We start from the raw sequence: 26,548 nt of genomic DNA on the forward strand, positions 1-26,548 counted from the left end.
CCTGGGGTATGATTTGATCCTTCTCTGCCTGAGTTAAATTGAGAAAGTTAACCTTTAGCTCTGTTTTTACCAATAAAATACATTACCGTGACAACTCGAAAGAGCAGCTGTTGTGACTGGGAAACTGGTGCTTACTTTCATTTTAACTCTTAACATCTGTTTGCTTGCTGGTTGCCAGTGAAGAGAACCCAGCAGGCACTGATTTCCAGAGGGAGGAGTCAGTAAGGGACTGCAGTTAGCTCACTGCTGCAGAGATCTGGGTCTTCCAGATCCCAAAGCCTACATGTGAAGTGTCAGCTTTCTCCATTCCACTGCACTCTCCTTTGGGGTATCTCCTCTTCCAGCTTCTGCAGACACTCAGGGTGCTTTTGACAGGAGTGATTTTTTTACTGAATGCTCATCTTGGAAAGTTTAGATTTCTGACAGGATGTTTCAGTGGTACACAGGAGGCTCATCTCTATGGAGCAGTTATTGTGCTGCTTCAGTTATTTTGATAATTGTGTGAGGGTGTTTAATTGCAGATCTCCTTTCCACTGGCTCCTCAGACATTTGTGCTGGTAGTTCCTGTAACACTTTAACCAAGCTGTGCATGCAAATCCCCTGTTCCTCTTTGAATGAGCTGCTTGTAAGCTTCCCGATCCATTCTGCCCTCTAATTACAGGCATTAGGCAATATGGTAATTCCATGTTGAATCCAAAGGCACTCTAATTCTCCTTGTCTTCATAACTGGAGGACGTGCATATGTGCACGTTGCAGTGCTGTTGGCCAGACCCATCTCTTGGGTACAACCCAAGGTTGTGTCTCAGCACAGCTTCTCTGGTGTTGTTGTCCTTCAGTGGTACAATGCAGTTTCCCTCCTGGGAGGATCTCTATGCATGTTGGTTTAAATTAAGCCCATCATGGGGATGTATTGAGCTGAGAGTGGCAGATCTCTGCTGTGTGTGGTAGAGCTGTGGGGAGTGTTACAGAAGTGACCATCCTCTCTACAGGAGTAACTGGAATTCTGTGTCCTCAGGTACTTAGGAGGTCAGAGCAGGCTGGTCTAAAATTCCTTCTTAAATTCTGTGAGTTGGCATTGACACAGGCTGTTATGGGCACTTCACAGGAGAGTATTTTTGACCTTTCCCCGAGCTGTTTCTTTCGTATCAGAGCAGGATATTTCTTGGTTTGACCACAACAGATGCAGGGAGCTGTGATCCTTCTAGTCCATCCCAAGTGGGACCCTTTTTCAAACCAGAGGTGTGAAGCACTGCTGTGTAGCTTTTTTCCCTCTGCAGCCAGGTAATTAAGAAATATCTATGACAGGACTTGGCCTATCATGAATAAATCTCCTGACTTGTACAGAAGACTTCACAGGGGTCCCACTGGCCATGCTGTGCATGAGTGGAACTCTGGGGTAGGTGTAAGCCAGGCCCCAAATAAATCAGCTTCATCTCAGGCTTCAGTGTGATTTGGATTGGGCCCATGTTAGAGATACTTGTGACACCTGTGGGTAACAGGAGATGTTCTTTTTCCCAAACAACTTTTCCAGAATGGTGTTGTAATGTAACATCAGTGGGTGTACTCCAGTGCACCTACTCCTGGATCAGCTGTCAAGGGCTGTTTACTACAATTTACTACAGTTTACCTGGCAGCCTCCTGCAGGTTGAACATCTCAGCACAGGCTGACCAGGGCACTTCTTAGGTCATTTCATCCTTTTTCTGCGCCTCAAGAGCTACAAAGCACAGAGGCCCCACACTGACCCAGAGTAAATATTTGCTGTGATCTACTGACCTGTGCAGCCGCTGTTCCCAAGGCAGAAGGCAGAGTGCCTCCTCACTGAAGTGGAGCCCATGAAAATAAACACAGGGATATTATTGCTTCTCAGTCATGGCAAAGTAGGGCTTGTGAAACAGCTCTCTCTGCAAGAATGTGTTGCTCACCACAGACATCCCCAGGGATGCCCAGACTTTAGTGCAGGCTTAGTATTTGGCCAGCGGTTTCCTGATGAAGATGAAGATGACAGAAGTACAAGTTCCCTATTTGGGATGCAGCAAGGAAAGAGTTGTTTTGTTCTACAGTGTTTATTTTTTGGATGGCACCTAAATTGAATGAGTTTTCTGTATCTTCTTCTACACTCTGCTGTTGGTAACTGGTCTAGGAAGTCTTTCTCAGGCCAATATCCTGAAGTCTGTGAAAATGTCAGTTGTATTTATGTCTCTGTCCTTCAGCTGCAGATTGGTGCTGTCACACAGCAGACTGATGGGCTGAGTGTGAGAGATAAGGAGTTTTGTTTCCTGTGTTACAGCCTGGTTGTCAATGGAGGGAGGTAAAAGGGTAGGCCCCTGCACTCCCCCAGGAGCTGACTGTCCCTCCTCTGTTCCTGAGGGTAGCACTTCAATTTCACAGTCCTGCCTTCCTACCTGGATTTGTGGGATTTAATGCTGCCAGAGGATCCAGACCTCTCATTTTGCTGCACTGCAGCGTGGTAGTTGCACTTTGCCACTGCAGTTGCACTGGAGAACCTGTCTGCAGGCTCGAGACACCAGTTTAGATTGTGTGTGCCAGGAAAACAGTACTTTTGCAGGGCTGAGAGCTTTGTACAGAGTTCTGCGGAGCGGAAAAGCTTAATTTCTGCAGAAATTAATAGTTTAGAAGCCCTATTTTCTATGGGTGAGTGGATTTTTCTGATCTTGGTAGCAGTGTTGTTTTCAGTATTATGAAGAGTTAGAATCCACATTAGGGAGGCTCAGCTGGTTTGCTGAGGGCTGGTGGCTAGTTCTGTGTTAGGTTTATAGCCACCAAATTATATAAAGGAGAGGGTAACGCCTCAAAGTCGTGGCATGTTGTTGGGACTGCAGGTCAGGACAAGGCTCTCAGCAGTTTCCCTGCTAGAGGCAGGGTGTATTTAGCCAGGAGTTGGTAATTGCCTGTTGGCTTAATAATAAGAATTACCAAGTTTCAAGCCTTGCTTCGTGTCTGGGAGATGAGACAGCCTGTCCTTTCCTGGGCCTGAGCTGAATTGGGAATAAAAGGATGGAATTCTTGCTGTTTTGTTTAAAGGTGGTGTTTTAACTGTTCCTGAATAGATTTCCTTGAATAGAAATCACAGAAATACTGCAGAGGCCTTTTTGGAGAGAACACTGAGCACAGCTAAGAGATGTTGGACTTCTAATTGGCAGAAAATGGTATGGGACTGAGTACACTGAGATAAGTCAGCAGGAGGCTGGGGAAAGCCTTGTTAAAGATGAGGCAACGCTTTTTTCAGAAGATGCAAGTGGGTTTTGAAGACTCGCATCTGAGCTGCCTCTTAATATCCTTAAAATCCCTTCACAGAATCTCCCCTTCTTGCAGAGGAGTCTCATGAATTCCAGCTGAGTGCCAGTCCACAAGGAAAAAGGCCCAGCAAGGGGAGAGGAACTGTGTCCATGTGCACTGGTCTCACGTGTACGAGTCCAGGACCACCTGATAGCTCTGGTGACACTTTAGCTGTGTTTGTGCCTCCTCCCAGAACAGTGAGGTTTGGGAGTGGTGGGAGTTTATTTTCTATTCTAAGTGCTGTTTAACTTATCTGTGTCCCTTGCTGCTTCCCATGCACGTATTTTAAAAGTTAGATTTTTAATTTCCTGTGTTGTGTTAAAGCTGTGTGCAACCTCAGCTGTGTTTTCATAAGGATTCCTCCCTTCTAGCTGACTGGGTAGAGTGGCGTTTTGAAGCTCCTGCCAGCCTGTTTTAATGTCTTTACTAGAGAACAGCTGGAAAAACACTAATGAAGTCCCAACTAATTTACAGGGACCTTTTACAAAAGAAATTATTTTATTTAGGTGGAATGGTGCTTGCTTGAAGCCTGATTTGCTCAGTGACTGACAAGGAGGCAGGCTGGTAGCACTGTTGATCCTGGGGTTTGTTCAGCAGGCTGCTCCCAGCTTTGGCAAGAGTTTCATACATATAGTTCTTAAAATAACGAGAGCTGATGTTGCATTGCTCTGATTAGAAGAGTCAGTTGAACATTATTTTAATCTCCTCGATGTTTATTTTCACACTACAGTTCTTGGGAAGCCCATATCTCAGGAGAGGGCACTTCAGAGCTTCTATATTAGCTTTTGATTATTATATTCTTTTTAAAAAAATTGCCTATGAAAGCATTCTGAGACATTCTTGCTGCGTTTATGGATGTGATGGAGGGTGTCAGACGAGGGTTTGAAGGGGTCACTTGGTAGGGTGTGTTGTTAGGTGCTGGACCATGGTTCACCCAAACACTGGCTTTGGGATTAGAGTTCTGGTTTGGTCTAGCAGGTTATGATGCACAGAGTTAGGCCTAGACTTGGATTGATACCCAGAGTTACAGATCCTTGCTGGCCATGTGCTCTAACTGACTGAATTTAACCTACCAACCCTTTCCAGGCCCAACACGAGCCTTAATGACTCTTGCAGGCATAAATCCTAATCCTAACTGCCTTTCCTCTTAGCTCTACCTTTAGACCTGGTCTTTGTGATAAAGCTCTGACCATAGCTCAGAGGCAGCCACAGCCCTGCCTACTGCTTGTCTGGATCTGGCTGGCAGCTCTTGCTGAGGAAAGCCCTAAACCTCACCAAATGTCACTTTTGGCTGCAGTTAATAACCCAAATTCATCACCCGGTGCTGGCCTGAGTTCAGCATGAGAGACTTGGGGCTGAAAACAGCCCTGACCACAGAATAAGCTGGGAATGCAAACGCTCTCCCTTGTTGCCTGTAGGAATCATTCAGAAATGGTGTGTGGGGAAAAGACATCATACGTGGAAATAAAGATGACAAATTACAGCTAATTGCTGTGAGAATCTGCCCTCTGGGCTCCTCGAGGAACTGGCATTGTAAGTTTTTCATCTGTGGTCATTTTTTTTTTTCCCCTCCTTCCCAGCTATGCGGACACTTAGTGAAGACACCATCAGGCTCTTTCTCCAGCAGATAGCAGGTGCCATGAAAATGCTGCACAGCAAAGGCATCATCCATCGGGACTTGAAACCACAGAACATCCTCCTTTCCTACGCTGGAGGCAGGAAATCAAATCCCAACAACATCCGCATAAAGATCGGTAAGACCCCATTACGAACGTCACCCTCGGGAGGGTTTGGTGATGGATAAGTGGCAAGCCTCAATCTGTCTTTGGGGAGCTGTCTGGGAGGAGAAAAGGATTGCTGCCCTTCTTTTAAAATTCCCTAACACTTTTCATCTTCCTCGTTGAGTTCCTCTGCTAGATGTAGCCTTCAGCCGGCTCCAGGCAGGAGGAGCAAAAGCTTTCAGCTCAGCCAGGACACAGACTTAGCACAAAAAAGGAATTGGGCAGGCCCTGCTCTGCTCCCAGCTGAGCAGTGCCTGCCTCCCCCAGTAAAAACAAACACCAGCCTGCCCTAATTGGCGTGTAATCTCCAAGCTTACCAAGAAATAAGCAGAAGTTGTGACTTTTTTCTTCAGCTTTTAATAGTATTGAGGTAAATGTGGGTGCCTGAAGGCCCGATAGTAGCTGCTCTCCTGGCTGGCCTCAGAGAGCACAGAACAGGGTCAGGCACACCCAAAAGTGGGTGTTTTCACAAGCTGAATTAGAGGCAGGTTTCTCAGCTGCATCTTGAAGAGATTCATGTTCTGCACATCAGGCATGTGTCACAGATGGACCACTAGTAGTTGGGACCGATGCTTCAGAAATCCAGTTACCGAGCACACATATCCCCTGGGGTCTCTCAGAAAGGAGTGCTGGATGATACAACCCTCACATGAGAGCTTTTGGTTGTGTTACAGCTCCTGAGCTGAAGCTGACACCAGTTAGGTACAGCTGTTCCTCACCTGAACCCTGTGCTGTGGAGGAAGTGTTAATGCTTTCATTCACCTGAGAAATGAGGTCCAGTGGAAAAGTTTGAAATGTTGGTACCTCTTTGACTGTTTTGTTTTGATTTTTTTTTTTAAATTTTATTTTTGTGAAGTGCAGAGTTATTATCTGCGAGGTGGAAGGGACTGGGAGCTTCAAACACAGGCGGGAGCTCTGCAGGCACAGCTGCTCTTGGGTGTGATGTACCCTGCAACCCTGAGGAGTACATGGTCCAAGGAATATCTAGCTGTATCATTAGTGACAGATGATAGTGTCAGTCTCATAGCTTGAAATATCTGGTAACCTTGAGAGAACCTCTAAGTATCATATGATCAGATGCTCAGTAACCTGCAGAGGTAATTTGTCCTGGTATTCCTTGTCCCTGGCTTTTCTGCTGTGGCTCAGCTTTCTGTCCTAGTGCTGGGGTTGGCACTGTTGGAACCTTTCTAAAGAAAAAGAGGAAGACTCCAGTAGGGCTGGGCTAGGAAGTGTGGATGGTGGTGGGAAGTGGTTTGTCCTGGGTGTCTTGTTACACTGAGCATTTTGAATGGAGGGGAACTTTCAGTTCCCCAAATGGAAAGCTGAGATAGCAGCAGATGAACTGGTTAGTTATGAACTGGCACACTCTCAGTGGAGCCAAGAGAGCTCTCCCAGATGACAGTTCAAAGTGCAGGCAAATGGGTACCAGAAGTGACTGTTTATCCCTGAAAAACAGATGGGAGTTTGTTCTTCTGGGCTTTTGTGGCTTGGTCTGTCCTTTTCTAGTGTCTGTACTGTGCATTAATAACTAGCACAAGGATGTTGGTGTTTAAGAAGAGAGCTATCAAAGCCTTGTTAAGATGAGGCAGATGCTGTGAAGACTGATGGGACGTGAAAGGAAAGTAGAAAGAATCAACTGGAGAAGGTGGAGGCTCTCTAGAACTGGTGTCTGCCCCTGACCTGTTTCTCTTTCTCTCTGCAGCTGACTTTGGGTTTGCCCGGTACCTGCAGAACAATATGATGGCAGCAACATTGTGTGGTTCACCCATGTACATGGTGAGTGTGGTTTGCCTACATGTTTTTCTGTGTTGTCCTTGCTTTGCCCCCCAAAAGCAAGGGTTTGTTTTTCTCTAGTCTTTCCCCCAAAGGTGAAATTTTATTTACTGTCAGAAACCAGCTATTACCTGGAGGCTTCCTAAAGTTCTGGCTGCTGGTAATGTCAGACAGTGGGTGCCTGTGCTGTCATGTAATTTTCAGATGAGCTTTGGATAAATAAATGGACTATTGATTGTTGTCTGCTCCCAGAAACTGCATCTCCCAGAGGTCACCTAGGCCTCTCCCCTGAAGGCATTGGGAAGTGCAATCTATTTCCTCTGCTATGAGCAAAGCAACAACAGAAGAGTGAGGGCTGGGGAGATACTTGACATATCTGGCTATTTAAGGTGTTGCTTCCCCGCAGAGGAACCTCAGTAAATCCCTGCTTCAACAGGTCCTTTTGAGACAGAGCAGTTCCAAAAACCTACTGTCACCTCAGCCTTTGCAGTCAATTCTTTCACCAAACCAGTTGCTTCCAGGAGGACTTCTTAGACTGTGAAACAATGTGTATAAGAAACCAAACTGATCCCTTTCACCCTCTCTGTACTTCCCACTCTGGGATCAGGTTGTGATGAGGTTATCTGTTATTTGTGCTTGTATAGCAGCAAGGTCTCGGTGTCACATCAAGTCAGTGAAATTAAAAATGACAAAACTAGACAGAAATAAAAATGTCAGAGGTAGTCATGTAATAGTTCCTGTGGGTGTGGGTGTCTGAGCTCAAAGTAAAAACATAATGTGGGTCAACTTGGGTTGAAGTTTTTAGAGGTGCCCTGGGGCAGGAGGCACCTGATTTGAAACATGGTCTAATCCACTCTGAAGTTTTTTGTCTATAGTCTTTGGGCAGAGTTAGGCTGGACTGTGCTGTGCTGCACTGCACAGGGGTGGTGCATTTGGTAGTCTGTTCCACAGTACTAACTTAAGCAAAACAGACTTCCTCTCCCTTTTTTGAAGCCTGATGTTTATTTGAACTATGCTATATGTGAAGATGATGTAACTCTCCTATGAGAGTTTCCTGAATTGTCTATTTTTAGTGGTACTTTTTCAGGCTTGCTTGTGAAAGTAATTGAAAACACCCAGCTTATATTTTGAAAGGGCTGGAGGAAGCTAGTGATGATATTTTTCTATTTTGTTTTTTATTTTTATTTTAAACAACTCTGGATATATCAAGGAATCTCAGTGTGTCATATTGTTCTGTGTTTACTGATGGATTTGAAGGAGGACAAGGAGGGAGGGTTTGACTGGGATTTAGGGAGTGTTTGAAGTCTGTCCCTACTGCTATTGTGAATCTTGTGCAGGAGCTCTGGGAACATCTGCTGGCAATGCAGGCCCTGATTCCCTCCTTTGGGTCACAGCCTATTGCTGCTTGTTTCATTTTGCTGTTTTAAAAAAGAAAGGTATTTTACCCCCATCAGAATGAGCTTTCTGTCTGAATCCCAATATGATCCATGTCATGCAAGACTTGAAGCTTCCTTGTGCAGTTCTTGTCCTTCTTCCTTGGCTTTGCTTGGTGCCATGCCTGCTTCCCTACGGACAAACCCAGCTCCTGTCCACAACTTATTTGTTGCCATTATTTTTTTTTCCATTATATGTGGCCTTTACTTCTAACAGAGCTAGAAAATTGATCCTGTTCCATGCTGGCAGCACTGCAATGAAATCTCTAGTCATAAACACGTGGGATTAGCCAGCCTGCCCTTCTCTCCCCCCTCTGCTGCTGCTCCTAAGGCACACTCCTCCTGAGCCATGGGGCTTTGGGGGCTTGCACTGTCTCCAGCTTCTGGAACAAGCCTGGCAGGGAGCAGCTGAGTGCACGGTCTGAGATTAGAACCCAGAGTCTGAGGCACAGCAGGGCTCAAGCTGTTGGGCTGAAACACAGAGGGCTGCCTTTGAACCCAAACTGTGACCTTGGCAGCAGGCTCTGGAGCTTAATTAATGTGCTGCCATCTTGGGCTAAATGAGGAAAGTGCTGAAGTGAAGCAGCTCAGGATGGAGGCTGGAGCTTAACCTGTGAGCCTTGGCTGCTCCTGATCATTTACCTGTTCCTTGCTTTAGTTGAGAAGATCTGTCTGTGCCATTCCAATGAGGCTTCTTATGAGCATAGGTGGATTCAGCAGAAAATAGTGCACTGAGAGGGGAAAGTACTGAGTTTGCCCAAAATACCCAATACTGGAATATTTTTTTTATTCCTGAATGAAAGTCTCTGCTTCCCCCACTTAGATAGGGAATTGGCCCTTTCAGGATAGTGTTACAGTCTTATTGGGAGCAAATCTTTCATGGTAATTGGGGAATCTAGCTCAAGAGTTTGTAAAGCATGATAGTGACTTCTCTTTTTGGAGCTGCTAAAAAAAAGAAAAAGCTGCATCTTCTTATAAAAGGAATCTCTGTTCTCTCCCCAAAAAGGCACCAGAAGTCATTATGTCACAACACTACGATGCCAAAGCTGACCTCTGGAGTATAGGAACCATCATTTATCAGTGTCTAACAGGAAAGGCTCCTTTTCAGGTGAGTTGCTTAGATCTGATGTTTCTGACTGTTTCATGATTTATTTTTTTTTATCTCTTTTTTTTCCATTTAATCTGGTTACTCAAAGGCTTCTGTCATTATTGTGTCAGCTCCCCTAGATCCAGCCTCATGAAGGTCTGGCTGTCCAACACCTTGACAGTGTGGTGCTTTATATGTTGTAATGCTGGATGTGTTACTAGAATATGACTCTTTTCTGGTCTGTATCTCACTGAAATGTATTTCTCAGTTATAAATCCTTAGGAAGGGTCATTTATTGAGGAAAATTGCCATGCATCAGTTAAAGCAGTGGGTTTTTTTCAGGCCTATTTACAACTGTACTTAATGTATAATTTATAATTATAATTCTGTTGTGTATGGAAGGACAATAAGGAAGATTGTAATTGCAGGTTAATGTTCAAGATGATTTGGTGGTAACTGGTGTATTGCAGCCGAATCAACTTGGTTTTCAAAGTCATTAAGTAGAATCTTATCAAAAAGATCTTATCTGTCATGTCAGAGCAGTCCCTTCCAGCCTGAAATGTTTATGTTCATCAGGTCCAAACTTGTCCTAATACAACACAGTCCTGTAAAACTCCACCCTATACTGAAATGCCATAACTTCTGGATCAGCTGAAACATATCTTTAGTGAACAGCATTCTCTGATTTTAAATTTTTGAGAGAAAATTGTGGAGAAATTCACCACAGCCTCAGGCATGTTTCAGGATTACTTCACATATTTGTAATCATACACAGCTGGAGTTCCTCTATACTCAGTGTCTTTTTCTTGGTCCAGGTCATTAGTGTGCCACACTGTGTGTTCCTTTCCTTCTTCCATGCCGAGTGAGATCTCCAGGATCTCCCTTGCAATTACTATTTTAAAGTATTGTACTTGTCAGGTTTTTTTCCTTGCTCTCTTAAAGCATAGCAGAGATGCTCGAATTGCTGATACTTGTTTGCTTCTCTAATGTGTGAGCTCTGTAATCTCTAATCTGTGGAAAAAGACTTCATATTTGCATGCTGATATATGTCAACTGCATGCCTCTGGAGTGCTTCTTCATTTTCTGAGATCATTAGGGCACATGTGAACTGTGGCCCTCTCTTCACATGTCCTGACATCTCTTTATCCTGATTCCCTAACAAAACAAAATGGCAAAAAAAAACCCCAAACAAACAAAACCCACCAAGCCCCCAAAATGGATGAAAAGGAAATAAAAACAAATAGCACCAAAAAGAAAAAAAAGTCGGGGACAAATCTATGCTCATTTAATTAAGCAAATTTTATGAAGTGCAGGATTTTCTGAGCTTTGGTTTCACAGCTCTTTAGGATTTCACACGAGACCTCGAATGTTTATGCAGTTACATCATCAGGGAGGATAAAATGAGTTCTGAATCTGTTGCAGGAAAGGGTGGGCAAATACAGGAGTAAACTAATGGTATGTTTTGGTTTTGTCTAGAGCCAAGAGCACTTTACTCCTTCAGGGTAATTTTTTCCCTGCTGCTGTAAGAATCTTCCATCCCAGTGCTTTATATTCTGTCCACCAGCTTGGTCTGTGTTTAGAGCAAGGCTTCATTTTCTTTGCATGTTTCTTTTTTTATAAACACCCCAAAAATGCACTGAAACTTCTGAATGGCTTCTGTTCATTGGTGTTGGTCTCTTTGTTTGAGAGGAGAAAATGACTGTTAGGACAACACACAAATATTTACTTTCTTTGAAGGAAAAAACGTGGGGAAGGGGAAGGCAAGCTTTGACTGCTGCATAGGAGAGCCTGGCACTCATTCTCCCTTGTAACTTGGTGCTTTTTAGTCTCTAAAGGCACCTTGATACTGTGCTCATTCAAATTATTTAGTTACCATTTAATATGGTGACTTTATCATAGGTGTTCTTTGCTTGGCAGATTGCACACAACTGTGGAGCACCTGATTTCTGTGGAAAGAACAGGTGGCTTTTATCATTGGTCACTGAGGGATGTCACAGAAATGTTCTCCTGAAAACATTTGTTCCTATAGAGAAGACTTCCCCAGGAAATAGAATTGAATATTAGTCAGCTCCACTGAGCTCTCCAGCCAAGGTTTTGAAAGGGCAGATGGTCAGAAAACCATCAGTGTTCTGCCTGTAGGTGTGTGCTCAGGCTCACACAAGGGTGAGAACACTCCTGTGTGCCCACGTCCCTCTGACTGAGCCATGGCAAACCCTGCCTTGGGCTGGGCAGGGAAGGGACACTTCAGTCCCTTCCCAGCAGCTCCTGACCCTTGCTCTGTGTTTGCCTTGCTAGATAACCTCTCTTTCCCATATACATCCAACATCTGTTGGGCTGGGAACAGGGGTCATTTGTTCCTCTATTTTAATTTTTCCCCACGCCCTTTCCTCTTTTGGAGTTTGTATTTTGAAGCTCAATGCCAATCCCGTTTGTTACTGCAGGAGCAGCTGTGGATTTGTTTGATCAGGGAGAAAGAGGAGCTCAGCCCAGATGGTTCTCTGTGCCCCATCTATTTGTTTTGGCTGTGTGTGTCACAAATTGCCTTCGAGCTGTGAGATCCAGGTGAAAGAAGCCTGTCCAGGGCAGATGCTGGGAAGCTGGTTAAAGGTTAACTGGCTTTCTGTCTTTGTTGGCATGACTGTGTTGTAAGAATTTGCTGATGGTCATTGATCAGGGAGAAACTGTTGTTTACAGGGCTTTTAGGAGAAAAGAGGGGTAGTGGACAGGGGTGATTGGGACACCATGAATAGCAATGAGTGCTTTTGGGAGAGATGTCTCCAAATGAGTAGGGAGGGAACAGGCTGATTCCACACGGTGCCACCAGCAGACCCAGTTGTACAGGGAAGCCAGGAACTGGATTTCTGACGTTCACCTCTTCAGGCTAAATCCTCACCGTGCCTTCCCTCCCAGGCTGGCAAGAACAGCCCCTCATCCCTGTCTGGCTGAGATTCCCATGGGAATCTGGAGCATGAAACATGCTGCATTTGGGTGCTCTGGCTGTTTGCTGCATGAGCCAACCAGGCACCTCCAGGAGGCTGCAAGCCAAAGGGACTCCAGTGTTATTTGTGGGGAGGAGGAAGGAGCTGCCTAAAAATAAAATAGGGTTTCGGGGAGATAGGTTAGATGGAGAAAAGATCAAATGTGTGGAAAGGCTGAGGCAGCTGTCAATCCAGAAAGTGTCCTAAATCAAGGCAGAGATGTGTTTATGTGCGTGAATGTGATTTCTGGCTGTCTCAGAGTTAAAATTAACTCTAGCTGGGTCACCCAAGGCAATTTCCCAGAGCCATTCCTGTCCCTTCCCTGCCTCACTGCACGCAGGCAAGAAAGAAGCTGCTGATGCTCAGATGTGAACAGTTGGTAGGATGGCTGGTGAAGCTTTCTTAAGGAGCTTTTTGTATTAAATGTGCCCATAAACAAAACAGTGAGACTGCCATAGGGATGAGATTAATGGGATTCATAATCCCTATAAACAGATTTGCTGAGCACTGTACTAATGTGGAATTGTTAATTTGCCTTGCCTAATAAGTTGTCTGCACTTACACCTCTGCATTTCTGTCGCTGAGGACAGGACTTGAACAGTGCATTTCCTGGTCATGCTGACCAATACTGGGAAGTGCCTTGAGAGTGTAGTGGTTTCATCTTGTCCTTACCTGAGCTGAAAAGACTGGGAGCCTGTGCCCACTGTGAGGTGGTGCAGGCAGTGTAAACAAGTGACAACCAGAAGCAAAGCTGGAGGCAGAGAAGGAAAAAGATTTACACAAGGTCTGAAACAATCTAAAACCAGTCTAGTCCTTGTCAGATGGTGCTTTAAATATGATTAGTTAAATGACCTCAATCTCTCTTTTTTGTGGGGGAGGAATCACAGTGATATTTCTGGTGGCTTCTCTTGTGTGACCCCTTTTAAAACTGGGCAGCTCTTGGTAAGCAGACTCGCCACCAAGAACGTGTACTTTGTGTCAGAGCTGTCTCTGGCAGTAGTATGGTCCCCTTGGACATCAGATCATGTAAAGACCATAAAATCTGATTATCTGCTGTCTGAGCCTTTGCATGAATCTTCCAGCTCTTTACGGATGTGATGCACTGTGGAGCCAGGGAGCAGGGGAGTGACATAAGAGGCAGTGCAAGTTTTTCTGCCCAGTCTGGCAGCTCTGAAAGAGTTAACCTGCCTGCTTATGGCCTTGTCTCAGCTAGCTGTTAGGTGAAAAATTAATTTCCAAGTCTGGTGTACCAAGTTCACTGCTTTAATTCTGAGTTAATTCTGTCTGCATAAGTACCAGGATTATGTGTCACTTATAGCAACTGCCATGTTGTGGAACAAGCCTTGAGGAAGACTAAGGAAGGGATGACTTTATACTTAGAACTTGTTAGGCAGGCTACTCTTTTGTTCCCAGATCTGTTCCTCTGGACTGTCCTGTGTCCATGGGGACAGGAATTCCTGGCAGTGGTAGGTTTATTCTGCTGAGACTGGGCACAGAGGTTGACTTGTTGCTGTAGTCAGTGGCTTTTGGACCAGTGTTTGTGGGTCTCATCCTGCTCTGTTGGCAGCAGAGAGAGAAAACATCCACAGACAGCTAAAGAAGAAGGTTCAGAGGGGTTGGTTTTTTGTTTGCTTGTTTCTGGTCCTGGGGCTTTCAGGTCCCCCAAATGCAGCCACTTTGCTGTGGGAGCCTTAGCAAGCAGAGGGTATTTGCAGCAGGTTTTCAAGCTTTTGCCTGGAACTACTGAGCTAGAAACATCATTACTTGTTTATTTTTTTCTTTCTAACGTATCTGAACCCCCTTTCTGCACCTCCAGATCTCCAAGGAAAGGATTCAAGGAACAGAGCAGATACCACACACCTGCTATGAAGTGTTGACTAGACAGGGCTGTTCAGGGAAGGTGTGAATGTCTCTGACCCTCTTCTGTCTGAGTGCTGGGCTTTTGCATCCAGCCTTTGCCCAAGCACAACAAATCCAGTGCTGAGTGCTTTTGGAAACACCCCCCTGCCTGCTTTTCTCATGCAATTCACTTGTGGGCAGCCAGCACCGAGTGGGATTTGGCAGGGTTATGCTGAATGCCTTTGTTGGCTCAACATATTTCCACTGCTGCTGGGGACAAACTAACAGACTGGCATGACTGAATTTGTCCAATTGTCTCTATATATAGAAAGGACAGACAAAAACAGAACCAGTTACACCAATGCAGCTGCTCCACAGTAACACGAGAGGGGGACTGAGGGTGTGAATTGACCTGCTGGTGTGTCTCCTGTTCTTGGGGAAAGCTGAGCTGTCAGTTCTGCATCCCTGGGTCTGGCAGATGGATGCTGTCCTGCAGGTAGCAGCTGGCTCTGAGTACCTCGAATGGTCTAGTTGTTATCTGCTTAAAATGTGCTTTTTCTGGTGCTTTTCTTGGGCAGGGTGTCTGCCTGGAAGGTAGGTTTCAAGTTAAGTCCTTAGCTTCCTAGAAGAAGGGATTCCAGTGGCATTTTTACTCTCTTACAAATGGTTGTGTATTTTTTTCCACGATTCTCAGAGCAGCACTATTTATTGAAAGGAGAGGTGAGCGAAGTGTTTGAAGGTCCTAGTGCTTTATGAAATGCTTGGTGACAGCAGGAGAGCAGTGGGCATGTTACTGCAAGCCTGGGAGCCCTCTGCCAGGAACAGAAGTGTGTGACTCATTAATAATAAAGTTATGTGAAGATTCAATTGTTTTTACCAAATTAATGGTTATCCATAGTGTGCTGGGCACTCACTAAAATGACTCTTCCCCCAGTATCTGTATTAGAGACCAGCCTATCATGGGCTCTAGGGAACAACCCTAGTGAAGGAGAGTGGTCTGGGTGTGCAGGAGCAAGTGGGGATAGTGCAGAGACAAGCAGAATGTGGAGGAACAATAACCCTATGGGGATATCTCTTGAACTTGTACAAAGAAGGGGGGAACTTCATTGAGGATTTTGTTTCTGTCTGAGCCAGTGCATGGAAACCCTCTCTAATGAACTGGGCTTCATATATGAGCTGCTTTTAATATATTCTGTCTTTATTGCCAGGAAAATGTCTGACAAAACAGTGTTTGAAGTAGATCAGAGCCTCATTGTATTTGTGAAACAATCGAGTTGTTGCGACAGGAAATGACCAGAGCACAGAGCCAAGGCTTGTGTCTCTCTGATGTGAATGAGCCCTGCCCTCCCTGTTCTGCTCCTCCTTGTACCTTGTGTCTGTCAGGCATATTTTTCATCACACAGAGCAGTGTGGCCAGGCCATTTGGTGCAGTGTGTGTTTGCCTCCTTAAAGTTGGCCAAAAATTACAGACCCAAGATCTGCAAGGGGAAAGGTGTTAAAATGGAGTTTTCCTGAACCAAATCAAATTGAGTGGAAGCAATTGGAAGTTTTGGTGCAGTTTGGCATCTGTGTAACAAGGTGCTTTGCTAAAGATCATTCATTTTGATGGGTTGTGGAGAAAGTATTTCTGCACCTTCTGTTTGGGTCCTTGCTGTGTCTGTGAATGGCAGAGGGTGTGTTATTGCAGAAAAGACAATCAGGAAATCTTTATTTGCTTCCTTTAGGAATCCAATAGCACTTATTGGTACAAATCAATAGGAGAGTTGTGAAGCTTTTGTTGGTAAGGCTGTGTAAAAAATACTGTCCTGATGAGTGCTACACAAGTGTGTTGATATTAGCAGCTTTTGAGACTCTCCTTTGCATTCTCTTGAGGTTTTTTTACTGAGCTCTATTATCCTCAATTTTCATCTTCAGCCAGAGGGAGTAGGTGATGTTGAAACAGCATCTTATGTGGCTGCTTTTCCAGCCATGCTCTGTTAGTGGTATTTTGATGGCCATCTGCAGATTGGCTTGTCTGATTTGCCATTTTAAGCATCTTAATTGACCTTAAATGCTTCTAATTTAGAAACAGAAGTAGGTGGAAGGCTCGAGGGCTTTTAGAGCCTGCCCTGAACATCAGGAGAAGCCTCCTCATTCACGCTTTCCTACACACTCTGCTACACCAATAATTGATTGCAGATGAATCTCTCTGATCTTCCTCCCCTCTTTATGTGTGCCTTCATGTCTGTGTCATGCCAGCCAGCCTGCTCTGCCTTTAATAAAGAGACTCAGCCTAAGCAGAAAAGGTTGAGACACTGGGGTTAATTTACTGGCCTGTATTATTCATTGCATGAAAACAAATGGAGAACTTGTGTTAGCAGATTTTTACGTGTCTGTGCTTCTCTACTGGTGATTTTATTTTTAACCTCAGCCATAAACCTCTTGTGCCAATCCCCCCCTCCCCCTTTTTTTTTTAATCTCATCTCTCGGAATTTGGAATCTTGTCATCCAACATCCCACACAGTTGTGTGTATTACTGCACAAATAAAACAGGAGCTGTGGCTGGAGACCTTCTGGCTCCCTGGAATTAAAGTAGGAAATCCCAATGCAGTTGCTTTTTCTTCACATTCCCAGTCTCTTCACAGATCCTCTTGCCCATCAGCAGGCTCCCTGCCCCTCTTCTAAATGCCCTGCAGCATCAATCCATGTTCCCAGCAGGATCTGCCATTCACCATTTGAGGCTCCTCACGTATGCAATTATTTAGTCTTCTGGGGGAGGCTATTAGGCCAGCTCAAACCTGAGCATCAGAGCCCACTGCAGTGAAGCTCAGCCCTTGGGAGGGGAGAGCAGGACAGAACCAGGTCAGGGACAAAATGGCAGCAGGCTAAAATACTGTATTTTCACTCTGGCACAGGGCTGGCTTTTCAATCTAAAGCAAACTGCAGGTTCTCATTGTCTGTGCTGGTCCAGCAATTGAAAAGTGTCTCTCTGCTCATCAGAGCTGCTGTGAAATAGAAATGTTAATCCCTTTCCTTCACTGTCAACTCCTTCATGTACTGGTTTCTCTCTCCCATACAGGCCAGCAGCCCACAGGATCTCCGCCTCTTCTATGAGAAAAACAAGATGCTGATGCCCAAGTAAGCATTTTTCCAGTGTTGCTGCTTGTAGGCACTTGTTTACCCTGTGTTTATACCTGTCCTCGCATGCTCCTGGCTTGTCACTCAGGGAGGTGACTAAAATATTTGGCCACCTGCCTTTCCCCATTCCTTATACCAGCAGTGATGTGGCCCAGAGAAAATGAGGCAGCAGTGGATAGCCAGAGTTGGTGTTCTCTCTCTCTGCAGACACTGCTGCTCCCCTACATTGCAAAAATTCAGGACTCTTAGTGATTCCAAGAGCCAGCTGGTGGTCTGGTGCCACACATGGCTTCCCTGAGGCTGAGAGCCTTGGGAATAGCTCATGGCAGTTCTGGAAACGTGTGAGCAGCCAAACTGCAGTCCCTCCTGTAACCTGCAATACCTGACTGCAGATCACATTCCCATTTCTCACGTGTCAGGGCAGCAACTGCTTGTGTCCATCCTGCTCTTAGGGGGAAACACTATAACCTCCATGGAAATGGACACTGCTGCAGTTTCCAGGGGGAAGAGAACTGCTTTCATCCTAACAGGGTATATGTTACCTCGCTGCTCAGTGCTGTGATTTGTCAGGGTATTTTGGTTTTGTTGCTGTGGTCTTTCCTTTTGATCTCTGAGCTCTTAAAGCAGAACCTCATGCCTGCTCTGAAAACCTCAGCCTGGTACAAAGACAGGACTGAAGTTCCAGATAAGATATCCAAAAACTGGAAGGTCTTTTTTAAGCAGAAAGTTAGCTTCGAGTTGGCAGAGCTGCTAATGCAGCCACATATGCAGAAAGTTCAGTGGGTTGCTGTACATGGATTTTTCTTTTCCCTTATCAGTTCAGACAGCTCCAAAAGATAACTAGAAGGGACTGTCAAGAAGCTGGAGCTCTTATCAATGACTTGTGCTTTCCCTTTAAGTACTTCCTTTTTTGATTTGGGGAGAAGGCAGATTTCTACCAGCATTAACTCTGGGGCATCTGCATATCCTCCTGGGTTGAACTGGAGGGCTCGAGGGAGTAAAACACCCAACGAGAACAATTTAAAGCAAAAATGCCACCACATAGTGGGAGCTGAATAATCTGTGTGAGCAGAAAACAGACCTTGTGTTTTTCCTAAACAGCCCAAAACATGGCTGCTCACCTTGAGGCAAGTCCCTCTTGCTAAGAGAGAAATTAATCCCTACAACTAATCAGCTTCCTTGTGTCGATCCTGCTGCCCTGCTGTTGTTTGGCTCGTGGTGCAGGTGAGGGGAGAAATGAAACTGGGCTGCAAGAGGAGAGCATGTCTGTGCTTGTAGGGATTAGTCCTTCTCCTCTGAGTCCTTTGCACAGCCTGCATTCACCATTTTCACTTATCTCCACTTTTGAACTACCAAACTCCTCCAAAATTTAGATCCAAGCCCACTGGGTTTTTTTGCTGTGGATGTCAGATCTGAAGTGGCCTTTGTGTAAATGGCAATTCCCAGCTTTCCAAAGTCAGTTTGTCTCTGACGTGGGCTGCAATCTGTGCTATTCCTGAGTAAACATGAATAAACTACTTGAGAGCCCTGCCAGGGTGAAACACAAAACTACTCCAGAGATGACCTCCTCAAACTGCAGCAGTGCCAGGATTTGGTTTCATTTTCCTTGGGGCTCAGCAGGCTGGCACCCACTTCCCTGCCATGGCTGTGGAAAGTGCTGTGTTTTGGCTTGGGAATGGGGTGGGGAAGAAAAGCTCATTAAATGCTCCCCAGCAGTCCCTGCCTACCCTGCTGCTGCTGACAGGTGAGATGCTGTTCTGAGCATTCTGGGGAGCCCATGCCCAAAGGCCTCACAATTTTAGCAGTGCTGACCTTAGTAGCTAACGTTCATCATGCTGGTTTGCATGGCAAAGTACATCCCAGATCATGGGGGAATAAAGCAGATTTGCTGCTTATCTTTAAAAAGGTGGCCTTAGAAAATAATACTTGGAAAATAGAGTAGCAAAACTTGATGCTTCAGATGTGGGAGATAAGAGGAGACAGGCTGTTTGCATCATCTTCATCTGTGTTGTGCCATCTGAAGTCCATGGCTTGACCTGCCTGTTTCTTGGCTTTGAAGCCATAGCAAGGCTAAAGCCATAGCTGGGAAATGGACTCATTTTGGGTGAGAGCTTTGTGTGTCATGGATAAATAAATAATGATGATAACACTGCAGGACTGCAGGTCTCCAGCACTAATGTATTTTTCAGGAGACTGCTCACTGTGGTACCTTGGGTTATTCCATTACACAGTGGGCTTCCAAGGACACTTTCTTGATGAGCTTTTTTGTGCCAGCTTCTGTTTTTACCCTGTCTCTGGCAGGGCAGATTGGTGGAGATGGTGTAGGAAGGGTTCTTTCTCCCAGCATCAGTGGGGCTTGGCCTCAGGGCAGTGAGTGATGCCAGCCCAGTGAAGGGCAGCCCTGCCCGAGCCACGTGTGAGATACTGAGCAGCTAAAATTACTGTGCTGGGCACACACAGGCCATTACCTCAGCTGACCCCAGTGTGGGGAGAGGGAAAAGCCTGGCAGAGCGTGGGGCCATGCTGGGTACAGCCATGATAAACAGAGTTAATAGTGAGGGGAGCTGGAACCACCTACGCTCTAATTTGGAGAGCTCTGCCCCAGCCTGGCTACTACAGCCCCCAGCAGCACTTCTGGTGATAGAGGGAAGTCAGCAGAGCTGAATCCACTTATGCAAGAGCTGAATTCCGCTTTCCCTGCCTTAATCTGGTCATTTATTCCCTGCATCTTGCAGTCTGCTGGGGTTGGGAAGAGCTGCCCTGACCTCTTCTCCATCTGGCTGTGGGGCAAGGGAGAGCACAGTGATTTACCAGCTCTTTTGTACTGTATGGAAAAGAGTGTTTTCTTCCTAACTGTGCTGAAAAATGGGGTGATAGCTGCATGAATTTTAGCTTACTTGGGTGGCAGTTGCTCACATCTTAGTGGCCTCCAATTAATAAATGCTGTATATCAAGGAAGCAAATAGACAAAGGTTGCTTGCCAGCCTTGCATAAGCTGCACTGAAAAACAAATGGCTTAATAAAATGGTAGTAATTGGTGATACATTTCACCACCAGTGTCTTAATTGGAAGCTTCCCCTTGGAAACTGCTTGATTTTAGTGCCCTCCTTATTCCCACTAGCACAAGTGGAAGAGATTTTATTTATCATGTGCGAAATACTGCACGTTAATGGGCTTAGCTGAGAACCAGAGGGCTGACACTGGCACCACTGTGGAAGGGAAGGATCTGCAGGTGCTCATGGGAGAGGCCACTAAAGCAAGGTTAGCTGTAGCCTGAACAGTGACAGTGGGGAGTGGAAGCCAGAGATGCAAATAGAGATGTTTCAGTTCAGCCTCCCTCCAGTGAGCTCCTGGTGTTCCTGGCCCAGCAGGCACACGGGAGTTTGCATTTGCCAGTTGCCTTCCTGAATATGTAAAAGCAGTTTAAGTAGACTGCAAGTGTCTCTTACTTTGCTTTTGTTTGCAATCCTAGCATCCCCAGGGAGACATCAAGCCACCTGAGGCAGCTCCTGCTGGGCCTTTTGCAGCGTAACCATAAGGACCGCATGGACTTCGGTAAGAACTCCTTCCAGTTTTAGTTCTGCTGCCTCTCTGTGTGTCTCTTGTGCTGTGGCACTGCACAAACATCTGTACTTCTGGCTGGTGCTAGGAGAAACATCCAGACACCTGGATCTCACGTGTGCCTTGAGGGTTGCATAGTCTTGGGGGTTTTAGTACCTGTGCTGGAAAGACCCGTGCTGATTTTGGTACAATTTTGCAAACCTGGAGATGTGGCACACCTTCAGCCTATGTTTGTTACTTGTGTTCCCTTGTTTCCTGGCTTCTGCTTTTGTAATCTCTCTAAACTTTGATTGTAAAATGTGGTATCTTGAACATCTTTGTTTTCTCTGGCATAGCTCCTTCCCAAAGCTGCAAGCTGCACCCATTTACTGAACAATTCAGTCAATACCCTCCATTTCTCAGGGTCTGCCATGATAATTTGAGCCTGGAGACCATAGCTGCTTGCAGACCCTTTCCTCCTTCTCCAGATTTCTGTGGAAGGAAGCTGTGGTTCTTATGAGGGCTCAAGCTGGCAGTCTCTGGGCCTGTGTCTGTCTCCTGTCTTGGCTGACATGAAGATATCATTCTTTTTTTTTTTTCTTAATTCCTTCTAAATTAAGAAGAGTCACTGTGAGCCAGGTGGTTCTGACTTTGGCAGCATCTTACAGATGTGTTTTAGCTGAGCAAAAAGGTCTGAAGAACCTCCTAGTAAAGCCCTGCCCTAGAGGAAAGCAGGCAGAGGTGGAGCCTTTCCTAGAGCCCCTGAAAGGGCCAAGTCATCTAAAGGCAAAGACATCCTGAGTGTTTTCAGGATGTTGCTTTTTAGTCAGACTTGGGGGAAAAGAGTTTGATATTTCTATCTTTTGGGCATTGGTTTTCGGTTGGTTATTTGTTGCTTATCTGCTCAAGTGGATTGTTCCCTGCTGGGCAGCATGTGCTATCTGATGAAGAGAAATTGTTTTGCACCCTCTGTTATTCTTTTGGATTAGAGATGCCAGGAAAGCCTTTCTGGGGACGGTCATCTGGGTGGATTAACAGAGGCTGATCATAATTATCCAGTGATGAATGTAAAGAACTGGTTACTGGGGTGCAGAAGTGAGAGAATGAGCCTTTTGATAAGGGAGTTGTTGAAGCTCCTGGCAGACTTGGCTTGGATAGAAGCACCTTGCAGTATTATTCCCTGCAGATCTTCTATCTGGCTGTAGATCTCCACCTCTTCTATCATGCTGCTGTGCATTTAAAAAGAAGGTATCCTTGAGGTTCTTGACTCCCTGCTGTCAGAAATTGAGTCTGCCAAACCTTTTTAGACCCCCATAAGCTGTTTTTGTACCTCCTGGGAGTAGAATGTATGAGTCAGTGTCTAACGCTTAGAAATTTGAGATAATAGATTTTGATATCACTCAAGACAACACTTTCAGCACTGAGATTATTGGCTGCTGCAGGATCCTTCTCTCTATAAATTGTCACATCCTTGTAAAATATAATTGTTTTTAAGGGATATGTGAGAAAATAATCTGTAGAGAAGCCTATATTTGAGATACTCCTTGTGCTTTATAGAAGGCAGATCTTGATGAGTGTGTGGCATCTCATGACACATTCTGGTATCTCCTGTCAGCTGAGAGGAAAGCAACTACCAGAACCATGATTTATTTAGACCAATCCACTTCCCCACTATCCAGTTGTATACTTGGTCCCATCCACCTCCAGATGATGCCCCTTGCCAAGACACCAACGATACGTAAATAAGAGCACTTCTCTGTGCCCAGTTAGTGTCACCTTTTCAGCTACTGTGTGAGCCCAGCTGTGCACAAGCTGTTCATGTCCCGTGGCTCTGGATCCCATCCAGACCTCCCCCTTCCCTTAGCTGGCTCCCAGTGCTTTGTCCTCCCCCTGCCCAGCTCACCACTGGACGTTCTCTTCACCTGCTCTGTTTACAGAAGGCCTGCTTTGGCTGATGGTCAGTGCCTTTGTTCACTGCCCCTGTGCCCTCCAGCACTCTGTAAGGTGAAAATTGAAGATTTGTGAGTGCTGCTGGGTCAGGCATGATTCCTGAGCCACTCTCCCCAGAGGGGGGGTTTCCTGCTGCTCCTTTTCCCCTGAGGCCCTCTGCAATCTGCCTGGAGATGTGCACAGTGCCCTCCACGGAGCTGCCCCAGAGTTTAGTTGAGTCACACAACAGCAACACATAAGCTTGAAACTTCATTTACTTGTTGTGTGTCTCAGCTGCTGTTCTACTAGGAACTGGTGGTCTTTGCAGTCTCAAGATTATCTAGAGGAAAACCAAGAGGGTTTCAAGTTGCAAGTTTCCTGCTGATGATTACAAGCTGGGTTATTTAAATTTTGCTTTGCAAGCACAACTAATAAGCAGTTTGGAGCGGGGAGGGGGAAAAGTGAAAGAAATCATCATTTCCACCCCCTCAGTTGAGTCAGCTTGGCTGAGGGATGGTACACTCCTCTAGAGGAACAGTCTGAAGAAGAAGCAGGAAACTCCAGCAGCTGAGCAGCTCCTCCAGGATGGGGATGTTCTCCATCCACAGCAGATGTAATCTGTGAGATGCCAGCTTTCCCTGCCAGAGAGTTCCATCCCTTCTGTTGTGCTAAGCCCGCACTCAGGCTGCAGGACCCTGGCATGGTGAGACAGGGTCTCTCAGGCTGGGCAGACAGGGATTGTTTAAGATTAAAAAGCAGACAAAAACCCCAGTTGCTACTTTCTGGAAAGCTCACTGGCCAAAGAGGAGCTGTTTACAGAAGGAGAAGTTTGTAAACCTTGGGTGTTGCAACAGGAAATCCGTGCTGGGAAAAGAAGTTGAAGTGCCTGCAGTTAGCTCCATAATCAGTGTTAATCCATGACTAACATTCCCAAAAGGCTGAATTGCTGATTGTGATAGGAGAGGACTCTGGCACAGAGCTGTAGTGAATCAGAGATGAAGGAGTTGGGAGAAGAAGCTACTTGTGAGGACAGGCAAACATGTCCTCATGTCTCCAGCAAGCCAGGACAGAAGCTTTTCTTGGCCTGGATCTGTGGAATGTTCTCCCTTAAAGAGGGGAGGAAGCAGCAGTTGTGTCTGGTGTGAAAGAGGGGGAGTTCTGGGCTGTGATCCTTTCTGCCCTCAGTGTGTGCAGGGTTTGGGTCTGTGTGTGATGGAAGATCACTCAGTGGAGCAATCTTTTTGTCCATCATTCCTCTTCAGTGTAGTGAGTGGCAGTGCAGTGTGATAAATACAGCTCCTCTGGATCCCTGCAGTTAGGAGGACTCACCATCCTGATCAACCAGGGATCCAAATAATTTCCCATCCCTTTTATATGAGTGGGTCCTGCATCCAGTCCCTACCCTGCAATCTTGACCCCTACTGTATACAACTGCAGTCAGCCAGCTTCCAAGGTTGACTGGATTGCATGGAAAAATCAGTGTAAAACACCATAACTTGCTATGCTTTGACTGCTTTGTAAACTTCTTACAGTCATTTCCTTTCACTGAGTCACGGTTCTTGATTTTTTTCAGATGAGTTTTTCCATCACCCATTCTTGGATGCAAGTGCCTCTATGAAAAAATGTAAGTATTGCATTTTCAATTACAACTCTTTTTGAACCGTGGCCGGACTTCCTTTGCTAGTTCAAAAGGAAAGAAAAACACTGCTTTATGTTTCCTTAGTTATTTAGGCAGGGATTCAGTGTTTGTTAGTGTGTCATGTCCAGATTTTACCATCAAAATGTATTTAATTTGACTGAGTTATCTTCAAAGGGATGATTAGAGGGCTATTTAGAAACCTGAAGTAGAAGCAAATGTAGCTTTGAAATGTATTCAGCTGCTTTGTATGAAGTGCTTGGTCAGTGGGGTGCTTGTAGATAAACAGAATTATGTATCATGGTCTTGCTTTTCATCCTCATCTGTAGGACCACTCAGGATTGTGAATGGTGCAAACTGGCACTCTTGGCTGTGCTTGCCAGGTGCTACTTTAGGTTGGCTGTGCAAAATGGCTTTGGTAACCAAACCATTTCTCATCTTTTACCTCGAAGTTCTTGATAAATCTTTTTGTAGAAGGGTTGCCTTTGGATACTCTCTGAGAGCTGGTCAAAACAGAGTTCCATTGAAAGTTCTCTCTTCCCTCTTTCGATTCATAACTTTTGAACATATTTCCAGCCACATGTACTGTGGTCCAGAGGTTTGTTTTCATTGAAAGCAGTTCAGAATTCCTTCTAGTGTGGGGGTATCATAGTCCTCTGGCCAAGAGAGTTGATTTAGTGGAATTGTGTAGAGTTGTCTTCTTCTGGAAGGATCTTCCTGGACCTTTAATCTCCTCAGTAAATGACAGAGCCAAGAATTTTCATCAGTGATTGATTTGGGGTGCCCAGTGCAAGGGCTGGAAGTTCTGGAGGAAACCTGTCCAACACAAACACAGAGCCCCTCTTGGATGTGTGCCATGGGTGGACACCCCTTGTCTGATGTCCACGTCACTCCTGACAGTCTCTTGCTTTCCTGCTGCCAGAGCAGGACTTCTCAGTTGTTCCTGATCAGATTTTAACTGTGCACTCAGGTGACCTTCCCGCGGGCAAGAAAAGACGCTTCTGGTTTAGGGTCGCTTGGAAGGCAGCCAAGGCCTTGTCTCCACCTGCACCAGCGAGATGTGGGGCCAGCCCTGCCAAACGGGGCTGCTCTGCCGGCAGGAGAGGACTCTGCCAGTGTGGGACTGCTCCTAAGCCAGCCCAGCTCTTGGCACCTGCTGCACTGCTGCTGGGTGGGAAAAGCCCTCCGAAGTCTGATCCCCCTGTGGGCAGAGGATCCCCCCCTCAGGATGTTCCTGCATGCCCACCACCTCATCTCCTACCTCCGGCCGTTCCGTTGCTTCACTGGCCAGGGGAGCAGAAACCCCCCTGCAAACCAGAGAGGGTTCTTCTGACTTGGCCCCAGTTCCCAGCTTGTGCCCGCTTGCTGTGCAGGAACCAGAGGTGCCATGATGAGCAGGGGACTGTAGCTCAGCCTTTGCCCCCAGCTGCACCAAGGTTAACAGTGTGGGGTCAAGGGCCAATAAAAAAAGCCCCTTCAGGTAGGGCTTCCAGACCTCTCTGCTGCCCTGCTGGTCCTTGCCTCCAGACATATGTCCACAGCCTGGAGTTCTCTCCAGGCAGGAAAGACTGCTACTGGTTTTGAAAACATGGGGAGAAGTACCTCTGCATTGCTGGAGATGTTGGAGTTGTTGTGCACAGAAACCTGCTACTGGAGGAGATAGTTCTGTAGTCTGCTGTGAGGTCTCTGCTGCTTCCAGATGGCAGTGATGGGTTAGAGCCTCTGGGAAGTGTGCTCAAGAGCCTGGATGAGAAAGGCTGCCTGTGGTCCTTTTGATTTCTGAATAGGTGAGAGAAGAGCCAGTGTGTCAGCAGAGGTTGGGGGGGGTTGTGGTGACCTCCATAAGAAAAGCTCACCTGAGATGTGTGGAATAATGCTTGACATGGCAGCGTGCTTGACCCCTGCACAGTTGTAGCTGAAGTTGGTGTCTTGGCAAGGCTGCAGTTCTCAGGGGCTGCCTCCCTGGCTCTGCATGCTGAGCCAAGAGTCCAAAAGCTTTATTGTGCTGCTTCATCTCAACATGTGGCTCAGCATCACCAGTGTAGGAAGGATCAAAGAGGAGAAGAGATGCAGCTGCATCTGAATGATGGTGGTCGTGCTCAGGCTGAATTAGAGTGCTCAGGCTTCCAGTGGAGAA

The 26,548-nt window shown here is 46.0% G+C and overlaps 1 protein-coding gene across 1 annotated transcript in view; it reads left to right on the top strand.

Annotated features, from left to right (window-relative positions):
* ULK1 (unc-51 like autophagy activating kinase 1) overlaps positions 1 to 26,548 on the top strand; it is a gene marked incomplete at its 5' end in the record, with an annotated part of 77,453 nt that overhangs the window by 18,487 nt on the left and 32,418 nt on the right. The window contains 6 exons of the mRNA XM_029961220.1: positions 4,879 to 5,052; positions 6,782 to 6,855; positions 9,292 to 9,393; positions 17,248 to 17,306; positions 20,779 to 20,861; positions 24,349 to 24,399. Of these exons, the coding sequence (XP_029817080.1) occupies positions 4,879 to 5,052; positions 6,782 to 6,855; positions 9,292 to 9,393; positions 17,248 to 17,306; positions 20,779 to 20,861; positions 24,349 to 24,399 (543 nt within the window). The remainder of the gene's footprint in view (positions 1 to 4,878; positions 5,053 to 6,781; positions 6,856 to 9,291; positions 9,394 to 17,247; positions 17,307 to 20,778; positions 20,862 to 24,348; positions 24,400 to 26,548) is intronic.

This window comes from Manacus vitellinus, unplaced genomic scaffold (genome assembly GCF_001715985.3).
Source record: "Manacus vitellinus isolate BGI_N305 unplaced genomic scaffold, ASM171598v3 scaffold_31_pilon, whole genome shotgun sequence".
NCBI classification, from domain to species: Eukaryota; Metazoa; Chordata; class Aves; order Passeriformes; family Pipridae; genus Manacus; species Manacus vitellinus.